Source organism: Dermacentor silvarum, chromosome 2 (genome assembly GCF_013339745.2).
Source record: "Dermacentor silvarum isolate Dsil-2018 chromosome 2, BIME_Dsil_1.4, whole genome shotgun sequence".
NCBI lineage: Eukaryota > Metazoa > Arthropoda > Arachnida > Ixodida > Ixodidae > Dermacentor > Dermacentor silvarum.
Genome location: NC_051155.1, coordinates 24,711,634 through 24,729,382, shown reverse-complemented (window position 1 = coordinate 24,729,382; position 17,749 = coordinate 24,711,634). Strand labels below are relative to the sequence as shown.

Below are 17,749 nucleotides of genomic sequence, written 5' to 3'. Positions count from 1 at the left end.
TCGCACGTCCATCGTGATGTAGCCGGTGCGCTTCATTCTCGACAGCTTTGCCCCGAGTCAAACCGAAACAACTGCTTGTCGCAACCGCGGCCGCTATCGACACGATTATGAACGGCGACTTTGCCCACGATAGCGGCAAAACCGCCCGAGTCATGCCGCGAGCGGCAGCGCATCATGACGCGCGCGGCAAAAGCGGCAGGAATCGGGGGTTTTACGGCTTGCCGAGGGTGCCGAGAGCGACGAGGGTGACGTCACGGAGCCAATGGCAACCGGACCTCCGCCGTTCCGCGCCGGGTTATCAATCGACGATTGTCGTCTCGCGGTTCTATAGAGGGATTTCTGGACGCTGTCCGATCGCACCCTTTTCGCTCACGGTGATTCCGCGTTCCGAGAGCGCGCGAGATCATATCGCGCTGCCGCGCGGCGAGACGCGATTGCCACGGTGGACTTCGCGGCAAGGCGCTGACGCGCGGCAACTTGCCGCTACCATACCCGGCCGACGCACGCACCTAGTCAGAATGAAACTACCGTTCACTGCAACAACTTCAGACGAAATCGCGGTCGCTATCTATGCGATCATGGATGGCCACTAGCAGTAGCGCACCCAGTATCTCTGCCAGGGGGGGGGGGGGTTGACAGCTTGTCAATACCATCTAAACAGCACTAATTTCGATTTCTTCACGGGAAATTAATTGTCAAAAAAATGCGCTTTTTGCGAGTGTGCAGACGATTGCGCATCATCTTAGTTGCAGCACTCAAATGCGTAAGGAAAGAAAAGGGGTTAAACAAAAGGGGGGGTTAAGTCGGCCTAATGGGGGGGGGGGGGGGGGGTTGCAAGTATAGTCGTCATTATATTTTTCTTACATGGAAGGGGGCCGCAACACTTTCCGAATTATCGGGCAATCAGAAAAGGCAAACTTGATGGGAAAAAAGTTAATTTTGTTGAATTTGAGTCGGCCACGACGAAAGATACAGTTTCATGCCGTGTCGACAATATCTTCACATCTTGAGCACGAAGCCATGCTTTCGCATCCACTCCACCCCCGCAGTTCATAGTGTCGCTGGCAGCAGGGAGCGAATGCTTTGTCTGCCTCTCACTTCAACATGTCTCCAAAACTCGATTATGCAACCTCAAGACAGGACACATGATGCCATGCAATCTCGACATGCCCACTCTTTGCACACGGGGTAGATTACTTATGAAACAGCATGCATGGACTGCGTATGCGCTCAGCTGCACTGACAGCCATGCACAACCATGACTGCACTAGAAAAGGAGACAAGCGGCGACTTACCACCCACTCCCACCCTTCCATCGTGCGCACTTGATCATGTTACCGTGAGCTCCCTCCCTTTCCCCTTGCTCGCGCGGGAAGGCAGCATTCATCAAGCCATCATCCTTCTCAGCTCACCCTAGCACCCTTCACTCGCACCCGAAGCATACAGTGCACGAGCCGCGATGGGATCTTATCGCACTTCACTTGGACTTTATCCAGAACATGAAGCTCTTTCGCTTCAGCAGTCCCTCTTGGTCAGACAGCCCGCGATTTGAGATGCGTTCACAATCAACCACTTGTAATTCCACCATTTGACCATCTGCATCTGCGGAAGTTTCGATTTATTGTCTCAGTATTCCTTTATGTCATCAGTGAAATTTTGTTAAATTGAAATCATGTACAAACACACTTTATTAGTTTGAGGTTCTAATTACATGGTGTCCTATGAACAAGTGCTTACAAAAGGTTAAATACTTCGTTATACAGTCGAACCCATTTATAACGAACTTAATGGTTCCGCGCAAAGTGGTCGTTATATCAGTAGTTCATCATATATGGACTCTCGCTTGAAAACTCTGAAAAATTAACTGCACTGAAGCTGGCATCAGCAGTTACAATTCGGCAGCCTTTTGGTCCAAAGCCAGATTTTCAGTGTCATATTTGTTCCCAGTGCGTTCCCGCACCTAGCTGCAAATGCCTGTTAGAAACGTCCATCTAAAGAACGAAATGTGGTGCCGTATAAGCTCTTCCAAATTGGCGTCTGGTTCCGATCACCTGTAATTTCGAAACTGCAAGTGTTGCCGTCATTTTTTATTCGAGAACTACCAGAGCGATATGACTGTATCTGCACAAGAAAGCGAAGCATTCTAGTTGGCCAGAAGTGTAAACTTCGGAAACTACTGCGGCACGTCGCCATTCTGCGGCAGTCTCGGACATCATGGTGTCGGCATTACGACTGCGTGTCAGCCACACAGGAACCGTAAACTTATGTTATCTATGTCGCTTCGGGCAAACACATGCGATGTTTGAAAAGTGAAACGTCACTGCGAACCGTTATCAGCAATCGTCAATGCACAAACAAAGCACTGCCTAACCGTGATCTCTTAACGGTGTAGTAACCGCTGGTCCTTTGCAACATTACGTGGTGGCAGCGCATGATGTAGCGTTCTCACCGATTCGGGCCGCATCAACAGGAACACCTGAGAGGCCATTGTTCCCATGATGGAAAGACATAGATGGTCGTTTCAAATCGTTCAAACAGGCGTAATGCACGTGGTGCTGCATAGATAATGGCGCAAAAACGAGTGACGCCGTCGTGGCGTTTGATATCGCACTGGCGCATGCACCAGTACACACCCTGCGCCCTGCTGTTTATGCTGAGGTGTGCCTTGAAAGCAGATTACCTTTTTCATGACTTCCGAATGATGCACGTGGCAGTCACTCGCTCATCTCGAAGGCCCTATCATCATCGCGGTTCGACTGCAGTGGGGCGTGTGCTACTGTGCGACCTGTTCGGTCGCGCTTTTATGCTTTGGTACTTCGTGCATGCCCTCTTTTTATTATTACCGGGTCCGAAGCATTTTCTTTAACAGTACGGCGATATAAAAAATGTTTGTTATATCTGGAAGCAGTTAAAATAGGCAGGGTCGGAAAATTGTAAATGCACTCAAATGTGGTCGTTATAGCCTATAAATCGTTATATCTGGGATCATTATAAGTGGGTTTGACTGTATCGGGAATTTTGTTAAATTGAAGTTCGTTACATCGATGTATAACTGTATAATGAAGCATGTTGCCGATTTTACTGACTTCGTTATATTGAGGTTTAAGCGTACAATACAAGTGTCAAAGACAGAACACAACATGCAGTGTTACACAGTAGCTTACACAGTGTTGTTACAGTGCACATGTAACGAGAACTGCACTAAAGCATGGAATGTTTTGCAAAGCTGTACAGGCAGCTAAGAGATGCAGAGTGACAGTTGGAAAAGCAGCTGAGAAGACTTGGTTCCACAGTCCCACAACAATGCAGCAAGGCAGGTTACCTCGAAATCTCTCAGCAGCATCTCGTTGTGAGGCATCTTTTTCACTGGTTGTCTTGTCGACAGTTTCACGCAGTTCAGCCACCAGATGGTGCAGCTGTTCCCGCTCCTCATCACGTGATCGGCGAACATCCGAGAGCTGTCGGGTGGCTGTCGCAATTTCCGCCTCCACTGCACAAACGACAGAAATGGCAGCTGCAGCAACAGCTTTGATGATGGTTGCCTCTATTCCCTCGAAAGCAGTGAGATGGCATTTGCCATTCATCAGCTTGTTATAAACCAAGGCCAACCTAAGCACACCTACCCTGGCATATTAACTCAACATATCAAAAAAGGATTCCTATATTAACAGAGAAATACAGATATTGCAGTTTCCTGGAACCTTGCAGCAGGTAGATGTAGAGGAGCCCACAGTGTATATGCTTTTAAGTGACTCAATGAATAAGCACAAAAAATCAATTGAGCAGCTGCTTCTCAATAGGGCCGGGACACTCACACTTTGCAATCCTGAGGCCAGCCTGTTCAAGCTGCTGCTGCAACTGTGCCGCGTGGTTGCCTGCCTGCCTCTGCCGCTCCTGCAAGCTCCGCTCCTGTTCGATCAAACGCACAAAGGCTTCCCTGCAAGATACAGAGTGCATCACCAATTACCATAGCAGCTAACATCATCAGTACAGCCAAACTTCGTTATAAACAAGGTCTCACCAGGCACGAAAACACCTTTGTTATCTGTGTTACACACAGCTACCAGCAAAAAGAAAAACTGCGAACGAAACGCAAGCGGGGTGCCTTTGACGGGCCAGCAAAGCGTCTCCTGCAGATTTTGATGACCCATTGACTTGCCATGCCAATATGAGACACGGCAACAATACAGTACATACACGCACTCTGCAATTCCATCAATACACTACCATGCAGTCGGTGTATTCGCGCGGGATCAGCACGTTGGCTTACAGACTACGGTCCAACCAAGCCAAAGCACTGGCCAAAACGTTCATGCCACCGACAGACTTTTCGGATAAGGAGGGGACAACACACGGATTCACACTTGCTACAATGACTGTCAGTCTATTCATGCTCCAGCCTGCACATTTGATCTCACACATGATCACCAAGTAAGGTCTACAAGTGCAAGCATACCGAGGATGAGCTTACCGCTACGTCATCACAAGCTACTCTGCCAGCCACACTGCTTAGGCAGCTAACAACACTAACCATGGAACGCATCGAGGCTCTGCTCGTTGAACGTAGACAATCAGATACAGAAAACAGGCTTGGCTTGGAGAAGAATGCCTCAAAATAAAAGAACCTAGCGGATGAACAACAGCGTGGGCACAGCACATGAAGCAGCTAGCCGAGCACATTAACTCTGTGGCCAGCAAACATGCGGCACCTGTTCACTGACACACGAGTATGGTACCGGCAAGAGAAGTAGACGAGCTTGGCGCCGGTTCTCTACAGTCAAAGTCGTATGTCACTTCCGGCGAATAGTATTGGTGGCGTTTTTTTTTTTTTTTTTTCAGTTTCAGTATGAAGAGCGTCAAGTTTTGTGAGCGTCATTTTGAATGTCCTCGTCGACGGTGCTTTCATGAATGGATTTATGGGGCCAGATGATCTGCACAATTTTGCTGTCCATCAGTGCACCGCATGTTTCAAGTATCCACGGTGACGTGCTCTTCAAGACGGATGTTACCGTGAACGGAGCCAAAACTATTGCCGTCAAGCTCACTTGCTTGAGCTTCCCTCGGCGGACAAGGAGAAGCATCCCTTGAAGCAGTTGCCACATAACCACGAGTCCTGAAGCAATTGGCAATGGTCTCTTCTTTCACATGACCCCAAGTTTGCGCTAGCATGTGGATGGCACTGAGTAGACTCACCTCGTATTGTGAGGAGTTGTCCACACAAAATCAGGCACTCGAGGAGATGCTGCCTTTACACTTTTTTATTATGCTTTGGTCCATGAGTTGCAACATCGAGGTCGTGTTTGCAGGCAAGTATGCTAGACGGATAGCACTCAAGGATGGTATGTTCATGTGGGCACTGCACTAGTCCATAAGGAACACCTTGTGGTTCAATGACATGAACTTGCAATCCCATTTTATTATCTGATCCCTACAAATATCCGACAGCATCCAAGCCATCCTGTTCGATGCATAGTCCACAGGAAGCATCTTCCTGCCTTTAAAACAGCTAGGTTTAGTGGCCTTCCCAATAACAAGCAAGCAACATCGTTCAGTGCCAGTCATGTTCGCTGCGATCATAAATGATACCCTTTCTTTGCTCCATTTTCGCCCCAGATCAATCATCGTATTTGAATGTCTTCTCTGGTAGCAGCAGATAAAAAAGCACAGGCTCGTCTGCATTAACGATGTCTTCCGGTTGATAGTCATTGAGGTACTGTCGGCTTCCGTTAATGCGACCCTGACAGGATAGACGAAACTGATTGAATTATCTGGCGGGTCGAATTAAACAAGATGCAGAAAAAACACCATAACACACCACTGATTCATACGTCAGTATTTGATTCCAACACACCTCCCAATTCAAATGTGCATCCATTTTCTAAAGGGAAACTTTCTAAAGGGAAACTTCCCTTTAATTACTTATCTCCACCTAGCGGATTTCCGCTGAACTATTACGTCGCATCCATTTTCTGTGTGTCCAAACTAGAAAATTAATGTAGAAATGGCATTAAAGCTCTTAAATAAGTAGAAATCCAACGCACACCAAAGCCTTTAGCAAGAAAAATGGGCAAGGGTCTAATATGTGTTGTACAATGGCGGCTGGTTTTTTTAATCAGCTGAGCTGCACAATTTTTTAAGTCAGCTTTGCCGCAATACACTCGTGTTATGAGGTAAAGTGCACAAACACCGCAAAGGTGGTTTTGGTATCGTGTCTGATTGGACCGGCAGGCAATTTCGGACCAATTGCCCTGAAAAAATAAAAAAGAAAGACCCGTGTTAGAATTGGGTAAATGTCGTAATCAGACATTGGGAGCTACAGTTATTGCTTGAAACTCTTGCTAGGGCTGGCTGAAATTAGGCATTTTCAATACGAGATGGCGTGTGTTCAACGCATTCACTGTCCCACAAGCTCTGCTGAGATAGGCGATGCCCTGAAAGGAGTTGCTATTAGAGTCACCACTGGTCAAGTTCCAATTATCTGGTGCAGGTCAATTTTACGATTGAAATAACAAAACTTTGGGTGCATAGAAATGCATCGGCGCTGCCAGGACTATCGGCCGGGATCAAATTAACTGGAAAAATTGAATTAATCGGAGTCAAATTAACAAAGGTCAACTATACTCACTAAGGTTTTCTGCTTTTCATGTCGCGCATGTTTCCTGGTTGACTGACGCCTTCTCTCCACACATGCTTTTAAAAAATCAGGTCGTGCCGATGTTTGAAGCATGTCAGCCATCCACCAGAAGTCGTTGATCCCCAACACTGCTGCCAGCAGCAAGGCTATCGCCGCACAACCTTACCACTGAGAGGAAGTTCCTTGCTCCATGCTTCTCTGATCCAAAGCAGCACCGCCTTCTCTAACTCCTGGTAGGCGCCGGTGTACATTCGCTTCCGGGACATATTGAATTTGTCATTCTCAAAAGCATCCAGTATAAAGCACACCTTCCTGATGAAGTTCGACAGTGGTTAGGCTTAATGCCATACTTCCATGCAATGTCTTGCTTGGTGGTACCTCCCTAGTCAACTTCTTTCAGGACCTCGATTTTCATTGCCAGACCAAGCGTGTGGCAGAAGCCACGAGTTGCCCTTATCAAACGAACTACACTTAAAATCCGAAACGTGGAACCACATGTGGAATAAACCCAACGCGCGGCTGACACTTACTCAACAAAAGACAAGGAAAGAGACGTGCCAGTGCTAACTGAACTATCTCGCCGTTTCGTGTGCTGTGGCGCTGCAGACAGGTGCAATAGCAACGATACCAGTGCAGTACATGGAGCTGTTTCGGCACTTTAAAAGTCACGGATTTTATTGAAAAATTGCAGTCGTTCTGAAGCTGTCGATTGAAAGATAACTTCTAATTAACCGATATTATGGGCTTCTATATTCAAGCTATCCAGCATTTATTTTTGAATAGGATTGCATGCAAAAGTGACAGGACCAGTCCTTCACTTCTATTTAAACGAAAATTCCAATTAAGCAACTTAGAATTATCAGGAGTCAACTGTGCATAAAGTCAGTGAATGAGCTCGGTCTTTGATTACACCTTGAAAATTGGCAAGTAACATTTTCAAAGCTTTTCTAGTTGCACTAATATCTTTGCTGTAAAAGCATACACCAGTGCACATGAAGTTTCCAGGAGCTGCTGCCGCTGACATCAGCGTACTGCACTAGGCGCGCGCTTTGGAACCGGAGCCACTCTTTGCCATCGCTTTCAACACGTCCGCATTCTAGCCGTCCTACCGTGCTGTAGAGTGAGAGCACTAAAGCATGCTCTGACATGAAGACTGAGCAGAAACATCTTGCTTCAATCGTGCTGCACAATGCTCTCTCCTAATTATTTCTTTCCTCCCTGTGTAAATAGAACAGACTACCTCCCGTATGGAGCCAAGCCAAAGCCTGCATGCCAGAGTGGTGGTCCCCAGACCTCACCTGAGATGGCTCAGGTGTGGCTGCAAGGAACCCTGGCCGGCGTCTGCCCTCAGGGTAGTGAGCTGCTGCCGCAATGTCAGCAGCTGTTTGCGGCAGAGAGCCAGGCCCTGGACAAGCAGCTTCCGCTCTTCCTCGTGCGCTGCCTTGGCCTGCACAGGGGAGGAGCTCATTGTTGAAGCAGTTCAGTGTTGAAATAAAGTGAACTGAATTGAAACAGCTGGGCACGACACACTCCGCAACAGCATTTACCCGAGGGTGATGGTGAAGTATGCTTGCAAACAACTTTCTGTGGCAATGAAAGGAAGGCTATGAAGGCAAAATGCGCACAAGTAAGAGTGCTTCTGAAAAAGTCCCACATTTTCATCAACATTAGTTTAAGCTGCGGAAGAGAAAACATCAACACCTTATCTATAATAGCAAAATAAGACAAAACACACCATTGCGCGTTAAATTTGACCTATTTCTTTTTCTCTTCCACATATGGACAAATCCAGAACTGTCACATGTGAAAGCTACCTTGATGCAGTATCTGCTCCTAGAAACCAAAAGTGATGTCAAACGCTGGCAGACTACTTCGTGCAGAAATACATGTGAAGAAACTCTGCCCCCGTAGCTTTCTCTTCACTGCCACAGAAAGTTGTCCACAAGAATAGGCTTTTTTGGCACAACAGCTTCACAGGCTACAGTGTGCCAGACACATTTCTACATGCTTTCTTTATTCTAATATCAAATAAAATGTGTTTATGTCACTGAGTACAGACACGGAAGCTAAAATTGTGAAAATTGCCACGTGACCCAGAAAGAGATAAAAGCGTGGGGTGAAATGGAATTCTGTATCGATAAAAGGTTTTAAACAGGTGTGTGTGAATATTTGAAACTTTCAAAATAATGCATCAAATCTCGTCCTATTCAATTCAGTCGTTGAATCGAGTAATCTATTCAGAAATGAGAATGCATTTCAAATAGTTTTCTAAAACTTAAATTTGTCAACCTTGCGTAAGCAAATGCAAACTTGGAAAAAGATGCAATAAATTTAGTCTAACGATCAGTGTAGAAATAAAACAGGCCAAGTTACGTAGTGGAGCTTGCTACTTCAACAACTAAGCCGGATTGCTCAATACAAAGCATTCTTCTTCAATTCAAGCCAGTTTTTGTGGTGAATCCAGTTGTGTGTATCTCATGATGCACTTATGCATAAAACGTAAAGATAAATTGTCTGCTGACCAATATCGTTAAAGCCATTCGGTATGTCCAACTAGGTGTTGCCCAATCATAGCCAATCCTCAAGGAATGCAGTGCCTATTGCAGAAGCTAAAAACCAGCGCTGTGTGTGCGAACACACACTCGAAGGAAAAGAAACAAATCAGAGGCAGTGCCTCGTGTGCACCACGTGAGCCATAATCTCAAACAGATAGCAAGCGGATATGAGATCCCTGTTGCATGTTGAGCTTCCAACAAGTTGGCCCAATTGTGCTCTCGGATCCCTCGGGATGGGAAGCAAGGGTGCCAAAGGATGCATGCCAAACCATTTAGGCACAGTGTTCAGGGGGTAGTATCCCCCTAACAGGGATGGAAATGCCCAAAGTAATTCTGCAGCAATTTTCGGGGCTGATGAAATTTCATTCTGGAGCAGACTGGAGCCAAGAAATTGTGATTTCGGGGCCGTTTGTAGCATATATATATATATATATATATACATTGCGATGAGGTTTGTTGTCCTCGATAACGTTGTAAGAACGCTAGGTACAGGTAGGCACTGCAAGGGCTGTTTGTAGCACGGGGTTCTCTCGCGATCACGGCACGGTCCTTCGTCTTCCTCTTCAGTCGGCACATACCCAGGGGCACCTCTGCTTCATTACAACATATATATATATATATATATATATATATATATTGTTATTGAAGCAGTCTCGAGCTTTCCAATTTAAAGTTTAGAGCATTATTATAATTACTTGGGGTAAGTCGCAAAGCCCTGCATTCTGCAGCATTAAGGAAGGGTTGCAGGGGGCCTAAAGGCATTTTTCATACTATTTTTGTATTAAGTGCTGGTGAAATGACTGGAGGTGTTTTCCAACAGAAGTTGTGAAGAAGCTAGGGTTAGTGAACACCCCGGTAGGTTTTTTAAAGATATTTCTAGGTAATGTGACAGCGCCAACTAGCTCAAACCAAGATTCTGCACGTGACTGACTTCACCACTCACTAGAGGCTCCCAGAGATCTGGAGTTCATGTTGAATGATTGGGTGTGAGCCCCTGAAATAAGCTGAAGGGAGCGACATTGCTCCTCTCTCGGCCTCTCCTCGCCATTGCTCGCCACTTGCCCCTCTCAGTTTACACTTTTTTGATCGTGGCAATCGTACTGTGCAGCAATGGAATCAACACGATATCAGGATTCGCGATCATCACGATCGTGAGGCGGCTGGACACCATGATCAAGAGCAACTGTCATGGTGCGGGCGCGAGTCATAAGAAACAAAAAGAAACAACAAAGAAGGCACAGCCAGCAGTGCGCGTATGCTTGCACGCATTTCGACAAGAACAGCGCCAGCCCAACTAGTGACTCCGCTCCACCAACAGTGAAGCACGGATAAGCCCCAGACCCTCGCCTTCCCTCGCTTGCTGGCTCGAGTTGCAAGATAAAAAGAATGTCGCTACTTTGGTTTTATTCAGGGGGGTTTAATTGGGCGCAGCTTTTCATGTCCACTGGCAGCCAGAATATGAAATTTATTTTTATACGCACTCCGAGACAAACGATACAAAGCCCTCAACCCCGCCGGCAATGTTTCCCTGATGCCTGCAAAACCTGTTGTAGCGTAGCGGTGTGCAATTGTGGTCATTTTTCCGCTTTCGGTGCAATTTTATGCAGCAATCTGCTTGAGTATCAAAATGGCGCAATTGGCACAGTATTCTCATCCCTGCCCTAAGCTGCAAGTCCTATATCGTACAAATAGGATGTTTTGTGAATGACAGGGAACACCCTAACAGAATTGGAAAAAGTGACGATGTGCATCTTCCTGCACACTGTGTTGCCTGTTCATGTACGCCATGCTGTGCGCAAGTTAAGGTGCTCGGCAAGAGCAAAGACCCTACAGCAAACGAACTGGTGGAAGCTTTTCGTATCAAAAAGAAAGGCTCAGCTTGTGTCAGTAACACAACTATCATTTTATACTCAACTGAAACACGCTTTTTAGCGATACAACTGTCGTGACTGCTTTTCTGTGCAACACCTTGGCTCGGCCGCACATATGTAGAAGTCTTTTCCTGCTTGTTTCTGGGACTGTTATTAAATAGTGGGTCTTTTTTTTTTTTTTTCTACTGGAGCCTTGTATGCCACATTCTTAAGAGGGGAGGCTACCTTGAACCTTTTTGTTTCTTCAAATATCTGAATTAAATTTGCAGCACAGGTTCTCAGCACAAACATTGAAAACCTACATACAAAGTTTCATAGAGCTTGCATGCTGGTCGTCAAGTTGCAGGATATTTCACATGGGTCCCATACGCAAGGCCTGGAGAATTTGCGAAATGTGCTGGCACTCTGAAATTCATTATGCTGATTCCTAGAGAGGTAACACAGGGCAAGACAGAGCCCTTTTCCAAAAAATTTCTGTGCAGAAAAATTTTAGCACAACAATGAATTTAATGTTGTTGATTAGACTTGCAATTGTCTATCTGAATTGTTTATCCCTAATTTTTGACACAATATAGTGAGAGAGAGAAACAACTTTATTGAAATAAAGATTGTGCTTGGTTACTGTGGGTGGAGCCCCTCTTCCAGGGCCCCACTAGCTATTGCGGCGCGCCGGGCCTGGTCGAGGGTCGCCAATTGGCTTCCCAAGTCCAGTTCGGAGAGTCGCGCATCCCACGACCAATTGCTAAGTGTATCGTTAAGTAGCGGCGAGACAGCGTCTGCCGGACTCTGTGTGCATTGGTAAGTGATGTGTCCTAGTGTCGGGGTGGAGTCGCACCATGGACATCTGTCGCTGTGTTTGTTGGGAAACATTTTGTGGAGTCTAATATAGAGAAAAAACAAGCTTGTGCTGCCCTTTCTTTTTCGCGCAATATAAGGTTTATTTGATTACGCCAAGTTTCTCTGCACCTTCTGCACCTATTAACGGTACGGTGCACATAGGCCTTCGATTCCCTGAGGGGCGGCAGTGCACCCTGCACCACTGTGCTCGATTGCACGAGGCGTAAGGCCAGGTACTACCGTGGTGCAGTGCACCCTTGAGCCTTGCAGTGAGTGGGTGCAGCCTGGCACACCATAACTGGCGCCCCCTGCACCTTTTAGTTTGTGGTGCCGTACACCTTTTCTGATTCAAAAAAACCTATAGGCTTCTGACACTGCCTAGGCGGTGCGTCGTAGCAAGGCCTATCAGCACCTAACGTGGCAAGTTGAGTCAACACTGATATGGAGGGACCGGTCTGCCCAACTTATGCTAGCACCGAAACTGAATGCGCACTTTTACTTGCAGCAACATAAATGGCATTAATTTTTCTTCGTTACTTCATCAATTGAAAAGTTATTCTCTTTCACCTACGACAAATGTTGTACACCGCTGGACACATTCTCGGCGTGAATGAACACATCTTTTTTTGTGTGTGTGTTTGTGTGCACTGCAGTTGCGACATTCGAAACAATGGAAATACACCAAAAGTGTTTTTTCGGACGTCGCCGCACTGTATATGAAGTTATGCTTTGACATAGCAATTCAATAGTCTGCGAGCACGACTCACCGCGGTATTCGAGTAGCTCGCTCTATCGTGGCACTGCTTTGACACTCTAGCGAGCCCTCAATTTTCACTTTAGAGTGCTCAAAGTGATTAGCTGCTTCTCCAGCTAATGCACAGAGGTAATGATGGAGTGTGCCTACTATGTTCACGCCACTGAAATGCCTCTGCATATAACTGGATCACCGCTACTGCGGCCACACTTTGAAGGAGGCGAAATGGCAAAAACTAAGATTTAAGGGTGCGTTAAGGTAGACATAAATTCAGACTTTTGTAATAGGGCTGCTTCACGGTGAACCTCTGTCACATTATTATCATGCACTGCAGCACTATCGCAAGTCGGTGACAGGCATCTCACTATCCAAACATAGTTGAAAAATATGAATGGAATTGACTCGTCTCGAATTGCAAATCACAGTGAATGGGTCCGGTTAGCCAGACTCCGCCACTCCAAGTGGACAGCACCTCCCAGGCCTTCACTGGATGTTGAAGTAACAGGAGCCTGCCCTGGTCGCCAGCGTGAGAGCAGAAATGTGATGAAGCCTATAAAGCAACGGTGGGGGATCGCCCAGAGCAACTATCTCAAGAAGACGTATTTGACATTAATCTTGATTTATTAAACCATTTTGTCACCCTAACATGGTGACAAGGATATTTCACCAAGCCCTATATGGACAGGCAGAAGAATGATGCAAATGTCCGGTGATGCCGTTTGGAATGTCAATATACGAGCATTATACGAGTGATCTGTGGAATGACGACTAAATAAGGACCACAACATGGAACGGAAAGCGTAAGCATCAGCTGCTATCGCTTAAAAAGATTCGTTGTTTTATTCAACACGCCAATACCATGCCGTGCCCCGACCGGTTTCAATGCCACAAACTGCACTAGTCTTGCGGGTGCCTATTCCCCATCCGTCCCATAGCTGCGCTTCTGCTGCGATAAGTGTCGCGGCACTTGCCGCAAATTCCACTGCCAGGAGCGTATAACGAATAAATTTCGTGACACAGTTTCGAATTAACAAGCTTTTTGGCCATTTAAAGCGTGTGCTCGGAGCCTGTATGGCTGGTAAATCTAGCAATAAACTAGAATATTGTCAGCCGAGGCAAAACTTATTAATTTGCAAGCGTCTTTCCACATGAAAAGTTTGAGCGGAAAAACGCCGTCAAAGCGTGCGCACCAGGACACGGTATGCAGAAAACATCACCCAAATCATTGCGCACGTGTAAACAGTGAAGTTTTGCCTTTAACCAACAAGACCCACCCACCTGGCGTCCTAGTGCCTCCAGCTGCTTGGTCTTCTGGCGGAAGGCATCAGCTTCTACGTCCAGACGTTTCTGGAGCTCGGCACACGTATCTCTCTGCAGCTGCAGCTGCTTGGACAGCTCATGCCTCAGCTTGCCCTGCATTGCACTCAACTAATGTCAGTCGCAGTAGGCCAGTGGACTCGCATCTCACCATGACGGCCCAGATTCCAAAGTGAAAAAGCCGTTCATTATTGCATCCAATGATACACTCATTACAAAAGCAGCGCACAAATTCACAGTCGAGCTCAAGTAAACAGAAATCAAAGAAAAGTAGCACAATAAAAGAGTGCACTACAGCATAACTCAAATGTCTCGGTAACATGCAAGCCATTGCATGTTACGCAATGGCAAAGAATCTGAAGCAGCAAATGCAAAGTGAGGGCCACTCACCTGCTCTTATGTTTATCAATGAAACAAGTGAACAAGCTGTAGTTTTTCCAATCTCTTATGAAATTGATGCTTGGAGGACTGCATTATTATATTTACCTTTTTGGTCATTCCGCATTTCCAAGCTCAAGCTGAACATTTAGTGTTCAAACCAAAATTAAATTTTTATGACCATTTTAAGATAGCATCGAAGCATATTAAAGCAGTGTGCCAAAACAATTACAGTGTAGACCGCTTATAACGTAATTCGCCGGAGTCGCGAATATCCGCACTATAAGCGGTACCGCACTATAACCAAAGCAACAATTTTCAAGGCCCACACATATGCAAAACATGTGCACCGAGCCACCACTCGTATGCGACAGTCGAGGAATGCGGCTAGAACGTTTATTGCATTCAATGTACAGTCGAATCTCGTTAATTCGAACCAAATCACGCGGCGGCGCCTCTGACCGGCATTGCTCCGGCACCGCCATAGAATAAAAGCTTAGGAGAGGCCCCTCAATGTCGCGCGCGAACAAAGCAAAAAAAGAAAGAAAAAAAAACGCGCCGGAAATTTCACCCTCTCTCAAATGGCAAGGTCGTCGATTCTGTGTTGCGCCGGAACATGCGTGTACATGCCGACGTCTCAGCCAAGCTACCGTAGCCATGCGTAGAAAATGGCAGTGAACCCTTCTTTCTCCTTTATGCTTCCTCTACTTTGTAGTCACGTGTTGACCTTGCACGCTGCGGCTACGGCGCAGAGGGAAGCAGCGGCGCTGTCCCAGGCTGGCCTACGAAACTGCCCACGCCGGCAAACGCCCGCTTCCCGATAACGACAGAAAACAAAACTTCGGGGAGCTGGCGCCGGGCCTGCACAGCGGCACCTGCACGGCGGCGCGCACGTGCGCATGGTGACAGTTGAAAGTGAGGGAGCTACGAGGGAAGGTGAGGGGAGCCACCGAAGCAGCAGAGTTGCCGAGGCGAAATCCGCTTCCCTGCCGCCCTCCTCCCTCGCATTCCACGGTCTCCGCATGCACCCTTCGCCGTGCCGTGCCGGCGCCGCCCACTCCCTGCTGAAGTTTCGTTTACTGCCATTATCGTGAAGCGAGCATTGGCCGGCGTTGGCAGTTTCGTGGCCCTCGCTCTCTATGCGCGCCGTAATATTTCACGACTCGCACTCAAGATTCTGGTTTCAGCCTCACTGGCTGTTCGTTCGCACCACGTGCCCTTCTCCTCCACTTCGTCTCTCTTCCTCGAGCACTCCTTGGGGCGCCCGTTTGAGGGGAGCGTTCGCCGTCCCCGCTGACTTCCGTACTCCCAGGCAGCCGCACTGTAACCGGTATTTCGTTTCCCGCTACTGCACTATAAGCGATACGTGTATACATGGAGTGCTATGGGAAAATTAACGGGAGTCTGAAAAGACTGCACTATATCCGGTCCTGCACTATAAGCGGTTACGTTATAAGTGGTCTATACTGTATATGCTTACTTCGCCGCATCGGTTTATTGGCCGTGTTGGCATTTGCTATGATCAGATTTAACTCTACAGAAACAGTTAAAAAACTGCTTTAATGACAGTTATCCAAAGTAGAATATTTCGCTGGTATAACCAGCCATAATGCTCTTTGAGAAGTGCATAACTTGGTTAATGAATGCAGCAAAATAGTAACCAGGACAGAATAAAGAAACTTTTGTTAACAAAACATTAAAATGAGGCAACACTTTAAGGATTACAATGTTCATCCAGTATTCATGGATGTTCGCCGACCTGGCATGAAGACCACTGTCAGGATGTACAATCCAGTCTACAGTTGAAAGGAACAGCAAATTAGTTTTTCAGGGCTGATTACAGCACAGTTTTGATGTAAAAGCCTTGGCAACAACTTTCTACAAGTATACAGTGGGACCCCGGTTATGTGTCGCGCAATTTTCCGAGATCCCATGTTTTACGATGGATTATTGCAGTCCTGGCAAACTCCCTAAAGAGACAATGCATTAAAAAAAAAAACATGATTATAAGACGAAAGATTATGCATGCCCCGTCTCATACGATGACCTGCACGAAACTGCAAACCTAGTGGTGGACCCGTGAGAAGGGCTGTCAGCCTCCAGCAGCTCCTTCGCAGCACCTCCTTTAGGAGGGGGAGAGCGCCCCTTCGCATGCAGAAAGCTCTGCCTGGTCTCCAAGCTCGTTCCTAATTGTTTTCTTTCCCTCACATTCACTGCCCTTTCCCCTCTTCGCATCACTCAACTGCCACCTGCCTTCATCCCTTTGTTGCTGCCTACTTGCACTTACTCTCTCTCAACGCTTTTCTCTTAGCAGCCCCTCCTCATAGTCCTCAAGTGAGAACTGTTCATGTTTGCCCGTGCGTGCATTACACAACAAACATTTGGTTAGCCTATGTTCACTGCACTTTACACTGCCCAGAAAGCTACGAGCTTTAATTTGTGTTATAGTTGTGCATCGCCACCTTCTCCCGCGTACGCTTGTCGTCACATGTGCACGTAGCGTGCGCAGCGGGTGCCGGGCAGACACGAGAGAGATGCACTTTGCCCTCTCCCGGTTCTCGCTCGCCTCTCGCGTCGCGCGTACCCGCGCGGGAAGAGGGAAGGTATCCGACGGGCGAGGAGCACATTCCCCTTGCAAAAGGGGAATGTGTCTGCGCTGCTGCCCCGGACTACAATCGAGCTACCCCAGGTGATGGAGATGCATGTGGCCAGTTCGGCGCAGTGACTTCGGCAGCCGCCTATGTCTAGCTCGCAACCCTCGACGGCTGGAAAAAGAGCCGGCAGTCACCGACGGCTACTGCGGCTCTCGCCAACAGGGCGCGTCGGCGTGAACGACGCTTGCTCGTGCCGACTTCTGCGTCGCCGTTTCCGGAGTCCTGGGCTGCAGTCGTGCCGTCAAATCTGCAGAGCTGGTGCTGTGACCAACGGACGCCAGCGGTGAACCCCAGAGACAATGTCAGCTCGCATGTTATGGAAAGCGCGTGGACATTTCTTTGGTGCGGCCACTGCTGCATGTACTACCTCTTGTTCGCAAAGCATGCGTTGATGTTAGACAGTGTTGACATGTTTCGCCGGAGTATGCGGTGATTTAAGGTTGGGGGGAAGTGGGGATGCGCGACTCTCACGCGTCCCCTGATCTTGTTTTCCCCGCATGGCTCCCGTCTCCTGTAATCCGGCTTCGCTGCGTAGCTTTACGATAGCGGAGTTGCAGCGTAGTATGAGAGATGGCGCTAGTGTTACGCTGCTAACACCACCTGACGGCAGGGGGTTACGCGGGCGCAAAAGGGAGAAGACTGTTCCTCTTCGGGTTGGGGTCGGTGAGCGATGCGGACATCCCACGCATGCGCTGATCCATGCTTCGCGAGACCGTCTCATGTGGCTAGGAGCAGGGCACCGGTATGGA

At 47.5% G+C, this 17,749-nt stretch overlaps 1 protein-coding gene across 5 annotated transcripts in view; it reads right to left on the bottom strand.

Moving 5' to 3' along the window:
- The window catches only part of LOC119439931 (rootletin-like), a 289,750-nt gene that overhangs the window by 137,825 nt on the left and 134,176 nt on the right, over positions 1-17,749 (bottom strand). For all 5 annotated transcript variants that reach the window (XM_049661195.1, XM_037704895.2, XM_049661198.1 and 2 more), the window contains 4 exons: positions 13,930-14,064; positions 7,933-8,081; positions 3,816-3,937; positions 3,323-3,490 (listed from right to left, as the gene is read on the bottom strand). In XM_049661195.1, coding sequence (XP_049517152.1) covers positions 3,323-3,490; positions 3,816-3,937; positions 7,933-8,081; positions 13,930-14,064 — 574 coding nt within the window. The remainder of the gene's footprint in view (positions 1-3,322; positions 3,491-3,815; positions 3,938-7,932; positions 8,082-13,929; positions 14,065-17,749) is intronic.